Genomic DNA, 18257 nt, shown 5'->3' with positions numbered 1-18257 from the left:
CACAGAGAAGGTTTCTGTTTGGTGCGGTAGCTGGTAAGCTTGAGGGGCTGGTCTCTTAGAAGTCATTTACTTCTCAATGCCACTCCCACTCAGAAGGCCAAAAGCCTGTTTTGTTAGGGGTGAATAACACGGGAACTTGAATTAGACATAAAAACCAACCAACCAACCAACCATCATCTTTGTTAATACAAAGTTCGAGGACTTACACCCTCAGCAGTTGCTTTGTTTCCTCTGAAGAAGGGAAGTCCGTTCTAGACTTTCTGCCATCCTTTTTATTTTGGGGGTTGGGGGGGTATATTTTATTTATTTATTTTAAATGGAAAGAGAAGACTGAAGTACCCGGGCTATTGCATTTAATCATGTATTGTAATTGGTTTACTCTCCCTTTTTGCATCAGAGACAAATACACAATGGACAGTCAGGGATCACAGATTGCACACCGGAAAGTCCTTCTGCAGGCCGTGTATACGCCACCAGACACAGATCCTGGATCCTGCCATCTAGTACAAAAGTCCACAGTCAATCCAGTCTTAGCCAGTATCTTCAATTTACTTCTGTTGCTGTACAAATCATTGGCCATTACGAGGGCTTCAAAGTTAATAACAGGACAAAAAATATACATTGCACTGACACAAAAAGTCAGCTGTGTTAATAGTCATGCAACAAGTAACCGAACTTGCTGAAATTAAAAATACTTTCTAAAAACAGTTTTAACGGCATAAATATTTTATACACAGTTCATTTACCAAAACAAAATGTCTTTAAATGATACAAAGCAAAAATAAGTTTCTACCAACTTTATACATAAGAAAGTGCAAAATAACTTATCTATAGAGTGTTTGCTATTATCCAGACAGACGGCTGCTACGGGCAGCTATTCTTCCCTTTAAAAGCAAGACATGACAGTCTGTGACGCACGTGTGTTGGAATACGTGGATGAATGGATGGATGTGTGGATGAATGGATGGATGACAGATGAACGAACGGACAAACTACAAATATCAGGCAGGAGCCCTGTGAGGTACTCTCAGAGAAAGAATACAGACCACGCAAAGGTGGATGTACATTTTGAGAATATATATTGGTAAACAAATTTACATGGAACAGAACAGTTTGTCCAGAGGAACAGGTGTATGGAGGTGAGTGCACTCGTATGTGTGAGTGATCTTGTGATCTCTGCATTGAAAACAAAAGCAGAGACACCCCGCAGAGCGAAGCAGTTGCCCACAGCACCAGCTGCCAGAGGAAATACTATCGTGAGGATTTGGGTTTCCACCTTCCAGTCACGGGAGCTGTGCTGGAAAGCCTGAAAGTGTTTATTCCATAGAACTTCGTATTACAGAGAAGAATAATCTTTAGTTCACTCTGTACACACGCTCATGTAACCAAGTCCTGAAAGAACGTCTCTGCCGCTAGGTTTGGGGTAAACGTGGTTCATGGGTGAAGGAAAAGGTGCATCTTTTCAAAGGGGTAGATGCCACTGGTGCAGCTCAGTCAGAGGGCCCGGCAGCGGCCACGCCCAGCCACAAGGCAACAGGACAATCTCTGCCTGCCACCTTGTGAACACTCAGCGTGATCCATGAGAACTGAAGTCAGATGAAGATGGGGAGGAAGAGACCGGCACAGAGGAAAACAGAACACAACTCTTCTTCAAGTTAAAGTATCAGTGCCAAGAAAGAACCCTTTTATTGGCGAGCATCTCTGAACTGTTAGGAATGGAAGTGTCTTAATCAATTCTGATATGTAATCGGAAATAGAAAGTAGGCTCAAACCTAGGTAAATAAAGATTTAAATTTAGTAAGCATAAGGCACTAAAGCAGCCTTTATATATATATATATATTTGTTTTTCTTGGAGACCTAGTTATCAGGAAGAACACATTGTTCTTAAGCTGGTTTCAGCCCATAGGTACAAGGTTACGGCTGTACCCAATGTCTAGTTTTGAACGCGTGTGCATATGTGTGCATTTAGTGCATAAGTGTGCCTGTCGCCAGGGCCTAAAGATGGAGAGTCGGGAAAGCCAAAGCCACTGGCCCTTGAATGGGGCTACACGAGGGCGCAAAGGCCTGGCCTTCCTTTCTCGGCCCAGTAACGATCCTACGTTTTCAAAATCACAGGGCTTTTAGAATGGTTCATAATATTATCACTAAGTATCTGAAAATGTTCAAATCTAGATTATTTCATTTGTTTTATATATATATGTACATAACACACATTTAAAAAAAAAAAAGAAATATCCCACCACCAAAGCCTTTCTCCTGTAAATTGTCTTCTGAAGCCCCCACCAGCTTTAATCTCCGGATCTGTGTGTTCTGTACCCAACTATTCGACCAAATTAAATAACTAAATATTAAAATACTATAATTATATTCATAGCAAAAACAAAAATATAGACATTGATACAATATAAATCTCACTGTTTCCAGGTAGATGGTAATAAATGGTAAAGGTTCATCTTAAGCAGTTCTGACATGATCCAGTTTAACAACAAGGTTTAGAGGTTCATTCTATACACTTTTCCCTCCCGTTACCCTTTTTGTTGTTGAAAATATGCTATAGTAGAACATGAGTGTCCCTGCGGACACATGACAGAGTGTGTTTGATGCACCAGGAGCTAGTTTTGGGTTACATGCAAATATTCCCAGGGTTTCTGCACGACGTTGGTCAACTGACCTCTTTACGCAGCGCTGCGAAGGTCTGCCAGGACCCAACAGCACGCCAAGTAGGAGGGGCCTTACCACGAAGAACAACACGGAGGTGGTCTGCAGCCAGATGCAAATGTCCAAAGAGTCCCGGCTACCTTCCGACCGGAACCCGACCCTCCCGCACCGTGTCCTATAGGTCTGCATGGTTTTGGTTGCTAGCCTCGTCGGGGTGGGGATACTGCGAGAAACAAAGCACATCAGGCGCACAGGCTGAGTTTGGAAGGACAGAAAGACCGCAGGCTGCCTTTGAAGACTGACAGAGCACACGCAACCCTACATGTAGAATTAACTGGTGGAAGGGCAACGCCGGACAAACCGTGAGTAGTCCGTTGAGTTAGTGGTTTAGTTTGAAGTTTCATATTACAGACATAAGTCCTTATTTAGAAAGAAAAAGAATAAAAGGCCTTTATATCTATTTACAATATACAGTTACTTGCAAAGAAGTGAGATTTACAACCATCTTCTAACAAACAGCCTTTTCCAAATAAGGATGGATGAGGCGCGCTAGAAACACTGGGATGGGACACAGGCAGGAAGGGGGGCTTTGAGTGCCTCTCGACAGCGACTGGACAGGGAGAACCGAACCCTGAAACTGCGGCTGCTCCGAACCACCTGCTGCTTCTGGAGCTGGTCACCTGACTAGCGCTTGCCCGTTACTAGACTCGACACCCGTTTATTCAGTGATCCCTTTGAACTCAGCACTTCCACCTCGCGGGGTGAAGAGATGTGTCAACGGAGACTGTTTCCACGCCTTCCGGGAGCTGCGAGCTGTGACGGAGGATTTGGGAAGGGGTCCGACAAACCAGGGCCTTGGATGGGCTTGCTGGATCTTCAACAGTTTCGAGGTCCGTCCTCTGAGCCCCGCTCGTGTTGCAAGTTGTAGTAACAGTTCTGACACACACGTACCGGCGACGATATTTTCAAGCGTTTGATCTCTGATTGGAATCGACTGCACCTGAGAGGAGAAGAGATCAATTAGGGCCAGGGCTCCCGCTTGCGGGAGGGCTGCGCTCAGCAGGCAGATTTGAAATCACACGCGGTGCTTGCCGTCCAATGCCAAAGGCCACCGGCGGTCTGGGGCCAGAACAGACCAGCTGGCCTGTGTTCTGGTGGTTGGTGAAGGAAGGCTGTGTGTGTTCTTGCCGTCTATGAAGCAGTGACGATTCGCCCACAGAGAGCTAGCTCTTTGACTTAGAACTCCCAGAACCACCACAGGAAGGTAAGACCTTCCTGCAAGTTGAGGCCACTTGCCTGCACGGGACTGGCGCATGCCGCCTCCCCGACACACGGGAGGTGTGGAAACTCTCTTTACTTGGAGGTTGACTCGCCCCTCTTTGCCAGAAGACTCACCGCCCAGCTTAGGGGGCATTCTGCACACCTATCAAAAGTTCCTTTGGTGAGGCTTCCTCAGCCTCCCCCACCATGACCCCAGTGCTGCTTCTCAATTTAGACTAGACCGGAGCATGTACACCAGGATAGAAAGAGATGGGAACTCAGGACACATAGATTCCGGGAACAGGAGTGGGACTAGTGATCCCAGAAGGAGAAGGGGAAGGGGACGAAGGGCAGAGGAAGGGAGACGGGGGAACTAATCTCAGTGACTGACACATAGCCATACCCCCCTCTACAGGGGGAAGACCAACAGCAAACATAGGTGAAGGGAGACAGTGGTCGATGTGAGAGATGAAAATGATAACTGTACAATCTATCAAGGGGGTTATGAGGGTGGGGTGGGGAGGGAGGGGAAAAAACGAGCTGATATCTAGGGCTCAATAGAAAGGAAATGTCTAGAAAAGAATGAAGGCAACATATGTACAAATTTGCCCGATGCAAGCGATGTATAGATTGTAACAAGAGTTGTAGGAGTCCCCAATAAAATGAAAAAATAAAATTCCTCTGGGTTCTTAAACATTTTGATTGTTTAAATCACTTCTAAACAGCTACTTTGCCTTTGTTGCCTGGTCCAAATGGCCTCCTTTTCTACCATTCTTAATAGGATTGCTTGAAATGAGAGATACTTAAGAGACGGTCACATTCTTTCAAAAGCCTCCAGGGATCCTATTCCTGGAATAAAGCCTGTGTGACCTTGGCAGAAGCGTAGACTCACTGGAAGCGTGGCTTTTCCCAAGACTAAAAGGACCCTACGCAGTTTACTTATCGGCAGAATCCGTGAAGGGCTACAGGCATGAGGCGGAGGGAGCTGTTGCTGTCACCCCGAGGAAATCCGGCGGAGTGCACAGAGACCATGCGTGATGTCCACCCTCTGGACAGCCTGCTCCATCCCAATCAAGGCCAGCACGCGACAGCAACAGAGGGTTTAAAGGATCACCTGCTGTGTGCAATGGATCCCTTGACTGTGGCCTTTCTAGCTAGTCTTGTAATTCTGGGCAAATGACTGGGTGTGGCCATGCAAATAAGGTGCTGTGGCCCACCCAGGAGATGACACAGCTTGCCAGTCATTCCTCTAAGTGCGTGGTGTCTCTGTGGGGCTAGGACCAGACAAATAAGGTATATGGGTCCCTAATGAGGGGACTGGTCAGTTTTACCATCCCGAGAGCTTTAAAATGAGCCAGAGGTGGGAAGGGAGAAATACCTCACTAGCGATATGGTGTCCTTTGGACCTGGAGTCCCTGGCTGAGCACTTCTGAGACCCAAGAAACAGGGAGAGAGAGCGGCATTAGCAGTGAGAAGTAGTGGCAGAGAACGGCAACAGCTCCCGGCGCGAGGCGGCTACCGAAAGTGCACTGAGCCATGAGTTAAGGTCACTAAGTGTTCCAGGCAAGAGCCTTTGGCAGAGTAGGGGCCTTGGGGCACTCATTGGTGAAGCGCCTGAGCTTCATAGCAGGGCAGGGGTGGCCACAGAGGTCTGCCTCCAGATATTGTTGAGAAGTCACTGTCCCGATCAAAGAACTGTATCCCGAGTTGGACCCACCTGGTCCTGCATTGCAACTTGCTCCTGCCTAATCATGTGACCCCACAATCATGAGTTGTCTGTGGCCACTGACCACACTCCCGAGCCCAGAGAGAAGCAGAGTGTTCCACAGGAGACGTGGCTGTGCCAGGACGGCTACAAAGGCTGGTCAGAGAGGTATAGGTCCCTGCCTGCCCCTCGCAGCCCTCAGTCCTGAGCAGCTGATCCCGAGTCTCCTTCCCAATGTGTCAGGTAAGAACCATGCAGGTGTATGAGGGCCCTCAGGTTGACAGAGATGATGTTCACGTCATCGAGAATGGGGCAAGCTGACCTTCTGGCTGGGGACGGGAAGGAGGGAGGGGATCCCTCCCCCTATTACAACCGCATAGAAACCTCAATGGATTAAAGACCTGTATGTGAAAACACAAACCTCTGAAACGCGTCAAACAAAATAAAGCTATCCATTATGATCTTGGTCCATGAAAAGTTTTCTGAAGATCCCAAAAGGCAAAAATCAGAGTGGTAAATTCAATGATCCCAAAATGAAAACACTTGTGTGACAGGAAAGATGCGAAACTGTAACACAAGCCACAGTCTGACAGAAGATACTTGGCAAGACAGAAAAAACACTTGGGATTTGAGGGTCCAGAACAGGTCAAGTATTTCTTCGTTAAAAACAGCCAAGCATTTCTCAGGAGGAGACACAAATGGCCAGGAAGCGAATGCAATGCTTGTCCCACCACACCGTGAATACAAGTTAAACCAACAAGGGATTACTTCCTAGCTATCAGATGGGAGCTCGGCACTAGCAAGCCCCAGGAAGACTGGAGAACACCCCGTGGGCAAGCACACTGGCACACTGCGAGTCCTCCAGCGGCCGGTGGAGAAAATGGTCTAAACTCTTGACTACCAACTGAGAAGTTCAAGTCCACCCAAAGGCGACTAGGAAGACAGGCCCGGTAACCTACCTTGCCTAGTTCTACTCTGATGCACGTGCGAACAGCTGCTTGATTTAAGGTCCCGAGTGTGCCTATGGCGAATCATTGCAGTGTGAGGCATCACCCCTAGAGACGCTCCAGCCACACAAATGGCATTTAGGGGTGCGGTGTGTGTGTGTGGTGTGTGTGTGTGTGCGTGTGTGTGTGTGAGGATAGTAGCATTAGATGAATAGGGAACTTCAAAGAGTGTTGGGGCAACTATGTAGATCTTTTTAATCTCATTTTCCCACCAACTTTTTGAGGCCTCTCTCTATTTGTTTGTATTTAGGGTACTGATAAAGTTATCAAAAGGGAGGGAACTAGGTCAACCCTGATACAATTACATAGTAAAATAAAATACCTCGCAGCAGTTAAAAAATGATCAACCCGCCTAGATGCCTTTGACAAAGACACGAATGGCTCTCAAAACCAACTTGGTCTGGGCAAAGCCAGCTGCAGAAGGCTGGGCAATGTGCCCGTCTGCCAACCGGAAGACCGCACCGAGCCACAGGGAGCTTAATGCATGGCGGGGCTGGTGCCTGGGAGACCGGTAGAGACTGGAAGGGCAGATGCCCCCGTGGGTGCAGAAGGGCTGACTGAGGACTGGAGGTTATCTGTGTCCCGTCCGGCACTCACAGTTCATCCCTGCATTTCTAAAGCAAATCCGAAGGACCCCCTTCTGCCCATTCCGAGTCGTGGGTGACCAGGAGTGTGGGGGGACGTTCTCTGCACCGGTTGCTGTGACAGAGCGTCTATATATTAGAGTCCTGTAAAAGGACGGAAGAAGGGGACGGGATTTTAGCCACACCGCCCTCTGCTGAGGCGGCATGGCGATGAAGCAAATGCGTAACAGGTAACATCTTACTTCTGGCAGAAGAGCTGGCCGCAGTTCCTGCAGTGGTGTCTTCGCTCCGTGAGGGAGAACCGCACTGCGCAGCCCGAGCAGCTGTCTCCGCCTTCATCCTTCACCCAGTGGTCGGCAGCACAGCGGCCTGGCTGGTCACTCACGGACCAGCTGAAAACCCGGCCCCGACTGTCGCCGACGAGGATCCTGCTGTGACCCCTGCGCGAGACGGACACAAGCGGTCACCTCACAGAGGACCCCGCACAGCCACCAGTGGAATCCCTCTCTGCTGCCTCCTAGTGATTTACTTCTGTGTGTGCGTGTGTGTATGTGTGCGCCAGAGTGTGTCAGGAGGATGTGGCAATGGCGGGGGTGGGGGTGGGGGGGCGCCGCCCTCAGGGGAAGGAGGTGTCATAGGAGAGAAGCAGAGCTAAGCCCTGTTTTCCATTTCCATGTCAGCTCTTTGGGGGGAGATCTGGCAGTGTCTTTGGAAGATCTGAGGAGGAGAGAGGTTTTCTTTCAGAATGCACACACTGGCCGGGGTCCTCTCTGGACGGGTGTCTCTGAGCCACTCTGCTTCCCTCTGGACTGCTCTAGCACATGGGGCCCCTGGCTCACCAACTCGCGGCTCGGAGGGTGACAGGACCCGGAGCAGGCGGGACACTTACTTGGAGATGCCCAAGGCGGTGATCTCTGCGGGGTGCGCATTGTCCTTGCGATCGAAGGCTGTGTGCATCGTTAGCTTGCTCCTGAACACCAACTGCCGTTCCCACCTGTACCCTGGAGTGGGAAATGAGGGGACATGAGGTATGACGTCTGGTTGCTGTGCCCTCACGGAAGCGGGGACATTTTCACCACAGTCACGGCCACTTTTCAAGTTGTTAGCAGACGCTGCGTCCATTGAAGGGAAAGCGTGCAGTTTGCCCTTCATGAGGGGTCACCTACTCTCAAAGAAAACCTGGAGAGAGAAGGTCCTCTTCCGTGCAAGACGACCACAGACAGACAAACAGCTTCTCCAAGTGAGGACCCTGCCTCTAACTCGGCCATCTGGGGCAGCCCCCCAAACAAAACAAAACTCAGTGCCAGCGGGTCGATGCCGACTCCCAGCGACCCCACAGGACAGAGTAGAACTGGCCCTGCTGGCTGCCAGAGGCAGTAAATTCTTCAAGGGAGTAGAAAACGGCATCTTTCCCTCGAGGAGCGACTGGGGGTTTTGAACTGCTGACTGAGGGGTGAGCAACCAAACTCATTACCTCTATGCCACCGGGGCTCCTCCTTTTGGGTAAAGCTCCCTGGAATGCCCTTGGATTTCCTTCATTGGAGTAGACCAGCTCCCAAAAGCTGAACGGTGACTCGGCAGTTTGCGGTTGAGGCAACATATTGCAAACACTGTTGTGGGTCAGCATCTCCAAGTTCACTTTACATAAAAGATGCTGAGGTGGGACCCACTTTACATAAAAGATGCTCTGGGGGACCCAGCTCACAGAGCATACGTGCCAGAGAACATACACATACACACATGCACACACGCGCGCTATGGGGAGCAAGAAAGGTATCCATTACCAGGTTTCAATCGGCTATAATTCCGCACTTCGGTAGGATTGCAGTGGGGGTGGTTAAGGGGACCCTGCAGATGGGCTCGGGACTGGCCCTCCGAGTAGTTCACAAATATGAAGCCGTCTTTCTCATCTAGGCTGAGCTGATCGGACCAGCGCCTGGAGTCGTCAGAGCCGCTGTCCGTACACCAGGTGGCTGTGGCTCGGCACGAGGATGCTCTGGGCCTGTGGCCGATGCCTGTCGTGGGCTGGACGGGCAGCTCCTTGGGCTCCTGGCTGACGCTCTGCTCCTCCGCGTCTGAATCACTACTGTCTTCGTCCTGGGCTTCGTGGCCTGTTGGGTACACATACACCGCGTTTAGGCCCGCGGAGCTGGACTGGCATTTTTCCTACTACGTAAGGCACTGTAGACCCCATGTGTAGCTATAATAGAGACTGATGGGGGGGGGGAGGGGCCCTAGATTTTTAGCTGGCTTACACAATGGAAAAACCTAAAAGGACAGAATTTCTGAAAGAGTTTACAAAAACTGGCCAAAATCCTTAGGCTAGCATCCAGTCTGGCCAGATCCCGCCTTTGGCAATTTCTTGCAATACCCCTCCCGCTCTCCCACTGCTCAGCTAGAGGCGCTTGGTGCTCGCCCTGCAGACATGCTCCTGTCTTCAGCCAGGGGCTGGACCAGCCCGCCCCGACTAGATGATGATCCTGCAGCCTCTGCCAGCTCTGGTGCCACCTGCTTCTCAAGGGAGAGCTTGAACGCTTTGCTTCTCTAAGGTCTTTACTGAGCTGCGAGCAGTGCCTACCATTCTGGATGTTCTTCCTTCTACAAGCCACTGACCGGGCCCTTGAACACAGTGCCCAGCGCTTCTGGCACTTGGCGGATGCTTGACCGAACAGTGGCTGAGTGCATGGAACTTGAGCAAAGAGCACAGTATCGGAGGGGTTTCAAAAGGCTACGGAAAATGCCATTATCTTTCACTGCATTTTTCCACGAACTCTTGGAAACCACCTCTTCATGATAAAGGATTTTGTTTTCCCTTCTGTTTCCAATGTTACTCTGCATCGCTGCGTCCACTTGATTACATTCAAGTGTTCTGGGGTGGGGGCAGGGGCTCTGAGAAATAAGGACATAATTGAGCGAGAGAGGAAGCACACACACTAGTCTATGACAGACATATCTCCCCCTATCCCCCCCTCCCCCCAGCTTGCCTAAGCCTTCATTTTGCCTGCCCCCACCAGTCTAATTGCTACTTTGAATGGATTATTTTCCTTTAACCTCAGTCTGCAGATAAGCACTCTCAGAAAGGGTTTTGCATTCAAGGGAGTCACTGGCTCCCTGCTCTTCTATTCAAGCACGGCCCTCAACTTCTGTGCTGTCCACCTTCCCTTGTGGCAGGCCTTCAGTCAAAGCCGGGGCACAGTACATCAGGTGGAGACGGGCAGCATTTCTCAGCCCTGGATGCGGCTCACCCTCCACTGCCAGGCACGTACAAGCTTCTCTGAAGGACAGGAAAAACGATCCACTTCCAAATGGACCCCGTAATCCAGTGTCTGACACCTATGAGCAAGCTCAGATACTCACTGAAGCCAACTGAATTTTTATGTCCCTCAACCCTCAGATGGCCTTCTGGGTGGAGCGCTAATCGACTCCACAGGAATTTATATGTATGAAGGTTGCGTTCAAGCATTAGCGTGTACTGCCTGAGGGGGTGTTTCCAAGTTCTGCATGTACAGTCAACACTCTTGGCATTGCATAAAAATTTGTCTGTCTCTGCTAGTAAGTCTTTTCTCCCCTGAGTAACTACCTCATAAGTCAACTCACACTGAATTCTCAGAAAAACTAGTTCATCACAGAGACAATCGAAAGGTCAAGCTTTAAAACCCAGCTCCTTTCTAGAGAGCTCCTCGTGCCAATTGTTCTCAACCAATGATTCTCAGTCAGGAGATTAGCAGCTCAGAGCGGACCTCTGAGTGGTGCAGTTTCCGGCTGTCCCAGGTATTGTCACCGGACTCCTGATTTCACAGGAACCGTGCAAGTGCTTTGCAGGTCTGAGAGGGTTGTGCACTGATGGTGAGTGGGTTGTGACTCATGGCGAGGCTGTGTGTGCAGAGCAGGAACGTTCCACAAAGTTTCTAGGGCAGGGACTCTGGCTAAGTTTGAACCACCAACCTTTGAGTCAGGGGTCGAGTGTCATCCTGGCTTCAGTTGGAATTATTGCCCTGTTGCAGGTGGACTCTGGTCTGTCCCTGTAAATCACGCACCCTCGTGCAGACTGAGCTAGGCAGCTGGTGGGCGAGAGGAGATGAGGGGCTGAGGTGCAGCCCCTGACTCATTCAGCACCGAAACCTGTGGGTTTCCAGAGGGGACCGTTCACACTTTCGGTGCTCCAAGAAGTTAGTAATGGTGTTCCACGTGGAGCAGGGGAGCTCAAGAGCAAGAGAAGACCAAGCGCATGCTGCTCGGGGAGCGGAGAGAAACCTGGCAGGACCGCCCTGCCCCAGGGAATCACACAATAGGCGTCTATTGTGTTTCAGGGAGCAGTGCCCCGGCTAGGCTGATGTGTATATCGCGTGATGATGTAACTTCATCCATAATGACTTGTGAAAAACAAAAAGAGTTCAGATAACAATTGATCATGGATGAAATTGGGTCCTTCGAAGATAGCCTATAAATGGTGTCCCAGTGACACAGAGGTTAAGCTCTCAGCTGCTCACTGGACGTCCGGTCAGTGGTGTGAAGCTAACAGCCACTCTGTGGAAGGGCAATGTGGCAGCCAGCTTCAGTGCAGAGTCCTATCTTGGAAACCCCATGGGGAAGTTCGTCTGTCCTGGAGGGTCTCTATGAGTCAGGATCAACTCTCCGGCAATACATTCTACCTGCGAGTTCAAGCCTGCTTGGAAATAGGTGCTTCCTTGTGTCACGTTAATAAAGTCACAGCCAGTGTAGGCTGGGTCTCAAACCTAATCCTCCTATGTTACAAAAGAGCAGCACAGTGTCTGGACAAGGCCAGGAGCTCCAAATATTGCCAGCAAGCCCTCCCCTGAACATGCCCCGAGTTTGCCCTCCTGGTCTCCCGGGGTGTGAGAAAATATACCTCTCGTGGGTGTATTTGTTAAGAGCAGAACGAGGTAAGCAGGACCCCTGGCTAAGGTTGCACGAAGTCTCACGTACCGATTTGTGCTTCTGGACAGTCTTCCTGCATCGCCAGCACTTCAACGGGCTCAGGAGCTGGTGTTTCAGGAACTTGTAAGAACTCCATTCTCCAAAACTGAATTTAAGGAAGCATTTCGCAAAGAAATAGATGAAGGGAACATTAGCACTCCATTGAGGGAATAAGGGCTCTGTAAGGGGCTGGGGGACTGGAGAGGGTGGGTGTGTGCTAACGCAACTGACAATCCTACGGTAACTAGAGATCCCTGGATCTTACAAGAACGGGACCGGGGATATCTCACGTAGGTTTAAGAGTAGCCCACGAATGGTGACGAGGAAGAAAGCCACCGAAAAAGCGCACGTGACAGCTTGCATGTATGATCTTTAGACTGGGCTTCATGACGAGTACCGCCGCAGGCAAAGGCCACCGCACACATTGTAGCAATATGCCGTGTAAGGCATCAGCAGGAATTCTTGCTTTGGGTCTGATGTGAATCAGAAGGTGTCGAAGAGTCTAACGTAGAATGAGACGGACCGTTCAAGGAGCGTGGGACACTCAGCATAGACGGGCCCTCTCAGCTGTTCTGGGGGGTGTTTCAAGCATGCAAGAGACGATGGTAGTCCAGGCAACAGAGGAGACCCAATCCCCAACCTCACTGCTAGCGAGGCAAGCCCCTGAGGACAGGGCAGAACTGCCCCTCTGGGTTTCCAAGATGAAAGCTCTTTCTGGGAGCAAAAGGCACGAGTAAGCCACTACGTCACCAGGGCCCCCGAGCTTGGAAGACAGCGTTTGACAAAGCAAAGCTGCGGGGCTCTGCTGATTCGATTTTTGTAGGGGCTCACCCCAGAGAGAGGCGCCGCACACAGCTTTTCACAGGGAATCCATACCAGGAGTCGGCTCGAGGCCTCTGGAAACCCTTTCCCGCTCTGCGCTTCTCAACATCATGATGCAATTTACATTTTTAGCAATGGGAAGTGTGTGTGTGTGTGTGTGTGTGTGTGTGAGACAGAGAGAGAGAGAGAGAGAGAGAGAGAGAGAGAGAGAGAGAGAGAGAGAGAGAGAGAGAGAGAGAGAGAGAGAGAGAGAGACCGTCTTTGCCCAGCTGTCAGTGGCCAATAGCACAAAAGAACTCCGCAGGAAACAAAGGGGCCAAAAGTCACTGTAGGAAAGCCGAGAGGTCTCATCCCCAGCCAGCCAGCCAGGACAGGGGACACTGTAATGTAGGGTGGCGGCTACCCGAGTGAGCTTTCCGCTCGGCTCACTTACCCGGACCACCCCGTCCGAGTGTCCCGTGACGATGACGTTCTGCGTGTCCCACTCGTTCATCTCCGACACGCAGCAGCACATGATCTGCTGGCTCCGGCCTGTGAACGTGTTCACACTCACCACGGGGTTCCCGTTAATGCTCCACACGTGGATGTACGTGCCAGCGCAGGACACGATGTCCCCCTGAGGACGAGAAGGAAGACCCCTCACTCTGGCTCCCACTTTCGGAGGGCACCGAGTCACTGCAGAGGTCCCCGAGCGTTCGGGGCTGGCTGCCCAGGGCTGCTCACTGGGGCTCAGACACAGCCCGACAAGCCAGCGCTGAGTGGCAGCTGTGGCCAAGGGGACTGCGACAGAAACGAAAAGCAGAAGGCTTCCCCGGACCTCCGTTGATGTCCCAAGCACCCCAGCAGGGATGAAAAACAACAACAACAACCGCCCCCCCCCCCCACACACACCACACCATTTCCATTGAGTTGACTCTGACACGTGGTGCGGGGCAGAGCAGACCAGCACGCCACCCGGCTTTCAGGGCGGCTATTCGGGACACAGGTCACCAGGCTTTCTTCCTACCCGCAAACCTCCAGTGCATTGGCTGGCCACCTAGAGCATTCCCCAAGCACGTTAACCCTTTGTACCACCCTGGGGCGACCAGCGGCAGCACCCTCACTGCTGAGGGGGGAGTATGGAGGGCCGCCCAGGGTCTAGGACGTCTTCACAGGCAGCTCCTCTGGATTAGCAACACGAGGCCAACCGCGAGGCACAGGGCAGAAGAGAAGTTGCTCAGTTTGGGCACAATGGTGTCGCGGTCTCACCATAAACGGAAAGACGGTCTCTCAGCACTGTGGCCGGCGTCTGCTTTGGGGGTGTGGTGGGAGTGGGGTTTCTTCTTGAGGAATTTAATCAAATAGGAGATTCCCTAACTTGAGAACTCATCTTAAAAAATTTTTTTTTGAGTTTCAAAGATAGAAGGGAATAAGCTTCGTTCTCAAATTCCACCAGGTGGGGAGATAGGGACTCTATCCCCACTTGGTGACAACTATAACCCACTCCCATTAAGGGCATGAAGATGCTTTCTCACACGTCCTCTGTGTGGGTTGACAGTGGCGACATTTAAAGTCGCTCCACATCACCCTACCACAACCTCGTGAGGTTAGCTAGGACTAGGTCTATTTTATAGAGGAAGGGAAAAAATTAAAAGAATAAGAGAACCCAGCCAGAGTTCACTGTAACTTTTATAACGTGAACGTGTGTCAAAGTACTCGGAATCTTCACTTCAGAGGTTGGTCAGAAGTACTTGTTTCACAAAAATCCCAATCCAGTGGGCAATTGCTACTTACGGTTAACTCATTGATACACAGGGCAGAAACAGAAGCACGGTGGCCTCGGAGCTGGGTTAGAAACGCCAGTTTGTTCAGGTCCCAGATGATGCAGGTTCGGTCTCGGGACCCGCTGACGATTATGTGGTAGGCTAGCGACGCCGTGGCACAGGTGACTGTATCAGTATGACCAAGCAAGGCCTACAAGAAGAGAGAGCTCAGGGTGACCCCAGTGCTGGGCATCATCACTGACTCGAGCATTGCGGATGCCCTTGCAGGAACAGGCCCAGTGCCTGCACATCACTCCATAGGGAGGCGCACTGCTTATACCCCAGGGGCTGCCACGCAAGTCTCAATCTCGCTCTTTTAGGGCACCAGCTCTGAATTCCTTGCTCAGGAACTGCCGACATCTGGATGGATGAAAAAATTTAAAAATCGCTGGTGGTTGCAATACATGGCCCTGGGGAGAGGGAGGGAGAGTGTGGTCCAGAGAACCAGCGACTCAGCGGAAGACAACTGGCTGTGTTCCGTGCCCCGAAGGGACCCCTCCCAAGAAACAGGACCCAGGGCAGTGGTGCTGTGGGCAAACAAGTCCGCACTTTGAAGGAAAGGCTCGGGTCCCTACGAGCAGGTCCTGCGTTCTCAGGATGGGCTGGAAAACTGCGTGCCGAACAGAGCGAGCTGGCCTGAGATCGTGGTTACCCAGACTTCATTACTGTCTCTCCAGAAGACGGTTCTGAGCAAGAAGTTCTTTCTACTTAGGGGTTGCTGGCACACTGGCTTCAAGACCCATTTTCTAAATGGAAAATATTGACATGCGGCGGGGTCTGGATCAGCCATATTCGAGGCCAACTTTGGATCTCACATCGAAGACTGCACCCGCTTTTCCAGGGCGTCCCTCGGGAAGACCCAACAATTCAACCAGAGTTTCCAGTCTCTGGAGATGGCCTCTGCTGTACGTACAAAGGTTCTTTCCATAGGTATTCAAGACACCACAGTCACAGCTTAGCTATGAAGTAGCTTTGGGTGTCGCTTTTAAATAGCCTTGGTGTTGGACAGAATGAAATTACTAGCTTTACCACTACATGTGCATATGGGTACGTGGCCTAATTTTTCTGAACTGTGTTCTCCCCACCCCCCGACCCCTAGGTAAAAGATAACCAGCAATTACTTTGTTGTGAGTATTCCCACTGGGTCAATTCTGACTCACTATTTACAGTGAATCTATATAAAGTTTCCAAGGCTGGAAATCTTTACGAGAGCAGACTGCTGCACAGCAGGTGGGGTTTGAACTGCCAACCTTGTGGTTAGCAGCCCAACACACGTAACCCACAGGGCCACCAGGGCTCCTTTTTTGTGGGGATGAGAGTGCATGACTTTAAACAGCCAGCACCCTGTCTCGCACATTCTAGATCTAAACAGCAATGAGAGACAGGGATTACTGTTAATGACCTCTTTAGCTCGTATTAGGAAAAGAAACAAAACCCTTCGCTGTATGCTCCACTTTTAAAAAGCTTACAGTGAATTCAGGCAAAACTCAAACACGTGATGATGGCTTATATTACAACAGGATTCCGTTTTAGGATATCATCAAGAAAGATCCAGCTCAGTCAAGTTACAAAAATACTATGTATAGTCTTATTTCCTTTGTTTTCAAAAGCATTTCAGACAGAAGAACCATTCTGGTTCAGGGCATTAGGCACGATCTTGGAATTAGGGAGCTTTTGCGTTTCTGCAGAGAGAACAGACAGCTAAGCTGGACCACGAGCCACACCGGCGTCTCATTTCCACATGTGTTACCTGTTTGAGGGTGAGGCTCTTAGGCTTCTCCTTCGAGGTGCCCATCTCCCACACACACACAACGGTGCTCGTGCCCCCCGTGACGACCAGCTTGGGGTGGGGGCAGATAGCACAGAGAATCTGGCCCCACTCAGACAGACACTCATAAACCGTCACTGCCTGTAAAACAAAACCAGATGTGAGACACACAGCTGGCAAACACCCAAACTCCTTCAGTATATGTATGGGGAGCTAAGCCGAGCTAATCAGAATGTGAATTACAAGTACGAGTGCTGTTTTTGTAGGAGAACCCGAATAAAAGGGAAGCGCACGAAAGCACAATAGATGCGTGCAGACTCTCTCTCTGGCATTCAAGAGGGACGGCGAGGAGGCGAACCCCGGGAAATTTCGGATCACTATTATGTAGTCGTGCAGAACAGCAGCTGCCGCTACAGAGGGGAGGGGCAACCCGCTTTCCACCGGCCATTTCGGAGCACTGCCTAAGCAAGGCCAGGATGGTGACTCACCACGAGAGAGTGCCTCTGGAGGGCAGAGGTGCTGAACAATGAGGCGTATGGGACCTCTTGCAGGAATACTTTGCTAGTTCCAATTTCCCCAAAGAGGCCTGGTCTGAGAGCAGTGAGACTTGTCTGCTGCTCCCCCCACCATCTCCCCAATATGAATCTCATGTACTAAAGCTCCCCCTTTCGCTGGCCATTCTTACCCACACCCCTTAACTGGGATATGCAAGCCAAGGAAGAGTGAGATTCAACGAGGCAAACCGTACAAACCTTGTCTGACTCATAGGTTCCCAGCCTGCAGCTGAGGTCTGCGTAGCCCCAGGCAAAAGTTTTGTTCCAGGCTGGCGGGATAAGGACCTTATTCTGTTCCACTGCCAGAATGCCTTTGTCTGTGCACACAATCTGTCCCACAGGCTCTTTGAGTTCTGGAGAAAGAAGCGAATGCATTAGAACAGAAGAGAGGGAAGCTACCTTCGCCACTGCACGTGGGACTGCAAAGTAATCTCACAGAGTCAATGCGAAGCAAGCTTGGAGGCAAAGGGATTTGAGATAGCTTTTTCTTAGTCAATCAAAACCAACACAGTTGTATTGAAACAGAGTTCACATGCCACACAATATACTTCTTCAAATCGTACCTTCAATGGTTTATAGGATTGTCAAAGGTGTGAAACCATCCCCACAGTCAATAGCAGGTGATTCCCGGTACCTCCAAAGAATGTGGTAGCTGCCCGCTCCACCACTGCCCCAAACCTAATCTCACTGCCACTGAGTTGATTCCAACTCATCGCGGCCCCATGGGATAGGGCAGAACTGTCCCCGCGGGTTTCAGAGACCGTAACTCTTTTACTGGAGTAGAAAGCCTCACCTTGCTCCCCATGGAGAGGCTGGTGGTTTTTAGGTGCTGACCTTGCAGCTAGCCGCTCAAAACGTAACCAGTAAGGCCACCTGGGCTAAGCACCTCATGGCGGGCTTCTTGTCTGGGTAGATTAGAGCCTGATGTTTCCATTTCCTAGGTGTGCTGGGTGGGGCCTCGACCCTGATGGGTGTTCTTTGGGGCTCCCCTGGGGCCTTCCTATTCCTAGACACCCCGAGGTTGGCTCTGAGTAGTCAGGCCTTTCTTCTTGATGCCTGGGGCTCCAGAGATCCCTCGGGGATGCGCTCCAGCACATCGCTGCCCACCCAGATAACCTCGCTCTCCAGCAACCCCCGAGCTGCAGCCTGCTCCTGGAC

The 18257-nt window shown here is 50.8% G+C and overlaps 1 protein-coding gene across 5 annotated transcripts in view; it reads right to left on the bottom strand.

Moving 5' to 3' along the window:
• Positions 1-249: 249 nt before the first annotated feature.
• Positions 250-18257, bottom strand: part of WDFY3 (WD repeat and FYVE domain containing 3) — a 301390-nt gene continuing 283382 nt past the window's right edge. For all 5 annotated transcript variants that reach the window (XM_075544080.1, XM_075544079.1, XM_075544082.1 and 2 more), the window contains 9 exons: positions 17298-17452; positions 16528-16686; positions 14749-14928; positions 13409-13591; positions 12163-12259; positions 9000-9326; positions 8105-8216; positions 7458-7655; positions 250-3659 (listed from right to left, as the gene is read on the bottom strand). In XM_075544080.1, coding sequence (XP_075400195.1) covers positions 3536-3659; positions 7458-7655; positions 8105-8216; positions 9000-9326; positions 12163-12259; positions 13409-13591; positions 14749-14928; positions 16528-16686; positions 17298-17452 — 1535 coding nt within the window. In that variant the 3' untranslated portion in view covers positions 250-3535. The remainder of the gene's footprint in view (positions 3660-7457; positions 7656-8104; positions 8217-8999; positions 9327-12162; positions 12260-13408; positions 13592-14748; positions 14929-16527; positions 16687-17297; positions 17453-18257) is intronic.

The sequence above is a fragment of the Tenrec ecaudatus genome, chromosome 3 (assembly GCF_050624435.1).
Source record: "Tenrec ecaudatus isolate mTenEca1 chromosome 3, mTenEca1.hap1, whole genome shotgun sequence".
NCBI classification, from domain to species: Eukaryota; Metazoa; Chordata; class Mammalia; order Afrosoricida; family Tenrecidae; genus Tenrec; species Tenrec ecaudatus.
This window is presented reverse-complemented; position numbering and strand designations above follow the sequence as displayed.